This window comes from Sapajus apella, unplaced genomic scaffold, assembly GCF_009761245.1.
Source record: "Sapajus apella isolate SASKATOON/1434 unplaced genomic scaffold, GSC_monkey_1.0 scaffold48, whole genome shotgun sequence".
Classification (NCBI taxonomy): Eukaryota; Metazoa; Chordata; class Mammalia; order Primates; family Cebidae; genus Sapajus; species Sapajus apella.
In genome coordinates, this window is record NW_022436988.1 from 17,385,599 (window position 1) to 17,389,119 (window position 3,521).

At 43.2% G+C, this 3,521-nt stretch overlaps 1 protein-coding gene across 1 annotated transcript in view; it reads left to right on the forward strand.

Annotated features, from left to right (window-relative positions):
• BPTF (bromodomain PHD finger transcription factor) overlaps window positions 1–3,521 on the forward strand; it is a 150,196-nt gene that overhangs the window by 99,500 nt on the left and 47,175 nt on the right. Inside the window, 1 exon segment of the mRNA XM_032241187.1 lies at window positions 1,834–2,032. Coding sequence (XP_032097078.1) covers window positions 1,834–2,032 — 199 coding nt within the window.

Below are 3,521 nucleotides of genomic sequence, written 5' to 3' on the forward strand. Positions count from 1 at the left end.
TTTTTTCTTTTGAGACAGGATCTTGCTCTGTCACCCAGGCTGGAGTGCAGTAGTGCAATCTTGGCTCACTGCAACCTCTGCCTCCCAGGCTCAAGCGATCCTCCCACCTCAGCTTCCCTAGTAGTTGGGACTACATGTGCATGCCACCACGCCCAGCTAATGTTTGTATTTTTTGTACAGAGACGGGGTCTTGCTATGTTGTCCAGGCTGGTCTCAAACTCCTGGGCTCAAGCAATCAACCCACCTTGCCTCCCAGAGTGATGAGATTACAGGCATGAGCCACCCCGCCCAAGGTGAAAGAATTTTCACTTTGTTTATTGAGTGAATCCTAGCTTGACTTTACTCCACCTTTGATTTTAAGTGCTAGCTGTAAATAGTTTAGTAAGGTCCTCTCTCTTAGTTTTAATATCTTGCCCATTTGTTGATTTCTACTTACCATAAATGTTTTATTTTTATTTATTTATTTTTTTAATTTTATTTTTGAGATAGAGTTTTGCTCTGTCCCCCAGGCTGGAGTGCCGTGGCACAATCTCAGCTTACTGCAACCTCTGCCTCCCAGATTCAAGCAGTTCTCCTGCCTCAGCCTCCCAAGTAGCTGGGATTGCAGGCATGTGCCACCACTCCTGGCTAACTTTTTTTTTTTTTTGGGACAGAGTTTCGCACTATCGCCCGAGCTGGAGTGCAGTGGCATGGTTTTGTCTCACTGCAGCCTCCACCTCCCAGGTGCAAGCAGTTCTCCTTGTCTCAGCCTCTGAAGTAGCTGGAATTACAGGTGCCTGCCACCAGGCCCGGCTAATTTTTTTGTATTTTTGGTAGAGACAGGGTTTCACTATGTTAGGCAGGCTGGTCTCAAACTCCTGACCTCATGATCTGCCCACCTCAGACTCCCAGAGTGCTGGATTAGAGGCATGAGCCATTGTACCCAGCCTTTTTTTTTGTTTTTAAGACAGAGTCTTGCTCTGTCACACAAGCTGAAGTACAGTGTCACAGTTTCAGCTCACTGCAAACTCCACCTCCCAGGTTCAAGGAGTTCTCCTGCTTTACCCTCCCAAGAGCTGGAATTACAGGTGCCTACCACCACACCCAGCTAATTTTTTGTATTTTCAATAGAGACAAGGTTTTACCATGTTGGCCAGGGTGAAACTCCAGACCTCAAGCAGTTCACCTGCCTTAGCCTCCCAGAGTGCTAGGATTGCAGGTGTGAGCCACCATGCCCAGCCCTGACTAACTTTTGTATTTTTAATAGAGATGGGGTTTCATCATGTTGGCCAGGCTGGTGGTCTTGAGCGCTTGACCTCAAGTGATCTGCCTGCTTCGGCCTCCCACAGTGCTGGGATTACAGGCATGAGCCACCTTGCATGACCAAATGTTTTATTTTATTTTATTTATTTATTTGTTTGTTTTTTTATTTTTGAGACGGAGTTTCACTCTTGTTACCCAGGCTGGAGTGCAATTGCGCGATCTCGGCTCACTGCAACCTCCGCCTCCTGGGTTCAGGCAATTCTCCTGCCTCAACCTCCTGAGTAGCTGGGATTACAGGCACGTGCCACCATGCCCAGCTAATGTTTTGTATTTTTAGTAGAGACAGGGTTTCACCATGTTGACCAGGATGGTCTCAGACGATCTCTTGAGCTCGTGATCCACCCGCCTCGGCCTCCCAAAGTGCTGGGATTACAGGCTTGAGCCACCGCGCCCGGCCTCAAATGTTTTATTTTTAAGTCAAAATAATATAATACCTTTGTATGATGTGAAAATCAACCAGATTTCACGTATATTAGATGCCAGATGCCTAATAGGGTAGGTTCTGATAAGTTTCTTCTTTTTTTCCTGCAGAGTGGAGAAAGAAAAAGCACAAGCAGTTGAGCAACAGGCTAAGGTTAGTGAACAGAAGAAGACAGAGGACATCAAGGCCCAAATAGAGGCTCTTCTAAAACAGCAGCACTTGACTTCCTGTCAACAGGAGGAGTTGATGCTGGTCCCACTTGACAACATGCATACATTTTTAGCCAAATTCATGTACACCAATGCACAGTAATGATGTATTCTTGTGGGATTTGGGTTTTGTTTTGTTTGTGTCTTTTTTGGAGACAGTGTCTCACTATCACCCAGGCTGGAGTGGATCACAGCTCACTAAGCCTTGACCTCCCTGGTTCAAGTGATCCTCCCACCTCAGCCTCCCTAGTAGCTGGGACTATAGGCACCCACCATGATCCCCAGCCAGTATTTGTATTTTTTATAGAGATAGGGTTTCGCCGTGTTCCCAGGCTGATCTCAAACTCCTGGACTCAAGCGATCACCTGCCTCAGCCTCCCAAAGTGCTGGGATTTTAGGTGTGAGACATATCTTATTGTTATTATTTGAAAACAGCTCTCTGGATACACCAAGCTGTGGTTTTGTAAAAAATATACATATTTGGAGGACATCTGAAATAAGATTTCTATTATTTTAGAGTTTTATGAGTAATTTCTGGGAATAATTTTTTCTTGTGAATTTCCAATCTGGAAAATTTCTGTAGTCTATGAAAAAGCAAATTATACTAAAACTCTTTAAGAGTTTGTTGTACATGATTATTATAAAGCTACTGATGGTTTCTTAGTGTTTTCATACTATAAATAATGTGCCATGGCCAGGCACAGTGGCTCATACCGGTAGTCCCAGCACTTTGGAAGGCCAAGGCAGGAGGATTCCCTGAGTCCAGGAGTTCAAGACCAGCCTGGGCAACATAGGGAAACCCTGTGTGTAATAAAAGAATAAAACAACATTTAAAAAATAAAAATAACAGTGTACCATATGTGCCTGAACATTGAGTACTCGAATAAAAGATGAGTACCACTTATTCCTAAGTTAGAAAATACTATAAGTTTTTACCAACTTCAATATATAAACGTTGAGGATACAGATGAATAGATATATCTATATACAATATTATTAACATAGTTATACATAAATATTTTAAAATCACATGTAAACTAAATTATTTGTTTCAAACTACTTTTCCCTCATATTTTATAAAATATTTTTTCATATTCTTGTGTATCTTTCAGTTTACTGTAGGTCTTCATCTTTACTTACATCAAAGTTTAGATGATAGCACTTTTCAATGCTATGTATGATGCTATCTGTCACAGGAAATCGATCACTAAACCCAAATATCTGTAACAACTGGCTAGTTGTTTTGTTTTTTATTTTATTGGGTGTGTTTTCTCATTTCTGCAATGTAACCAAATGTATTACCTTTTTTTTTTTTTTTGAGACGGAGTTTCACTCATGTTACCCAGGCTGGAGTGCAATGGCGCGATCTTGGCTCACCGCAACCTCCGCCTCCTGGGTTCAGGCAATTCTCCTGCCTCAGCCTCCTGAGTAGCTGGGACTACAGGCACGCACCACCATGCCCAGCTAATTTTTTGTACTTTTAGTAGAGACGCGGTTTCACCATGTTGACCAGGATGGTCTCGATCTCTTGACCTCGTGATCCACCCGCCTCGGCCTCCCAAAGTGCTGGGATTACAGGCTTGAGCCAC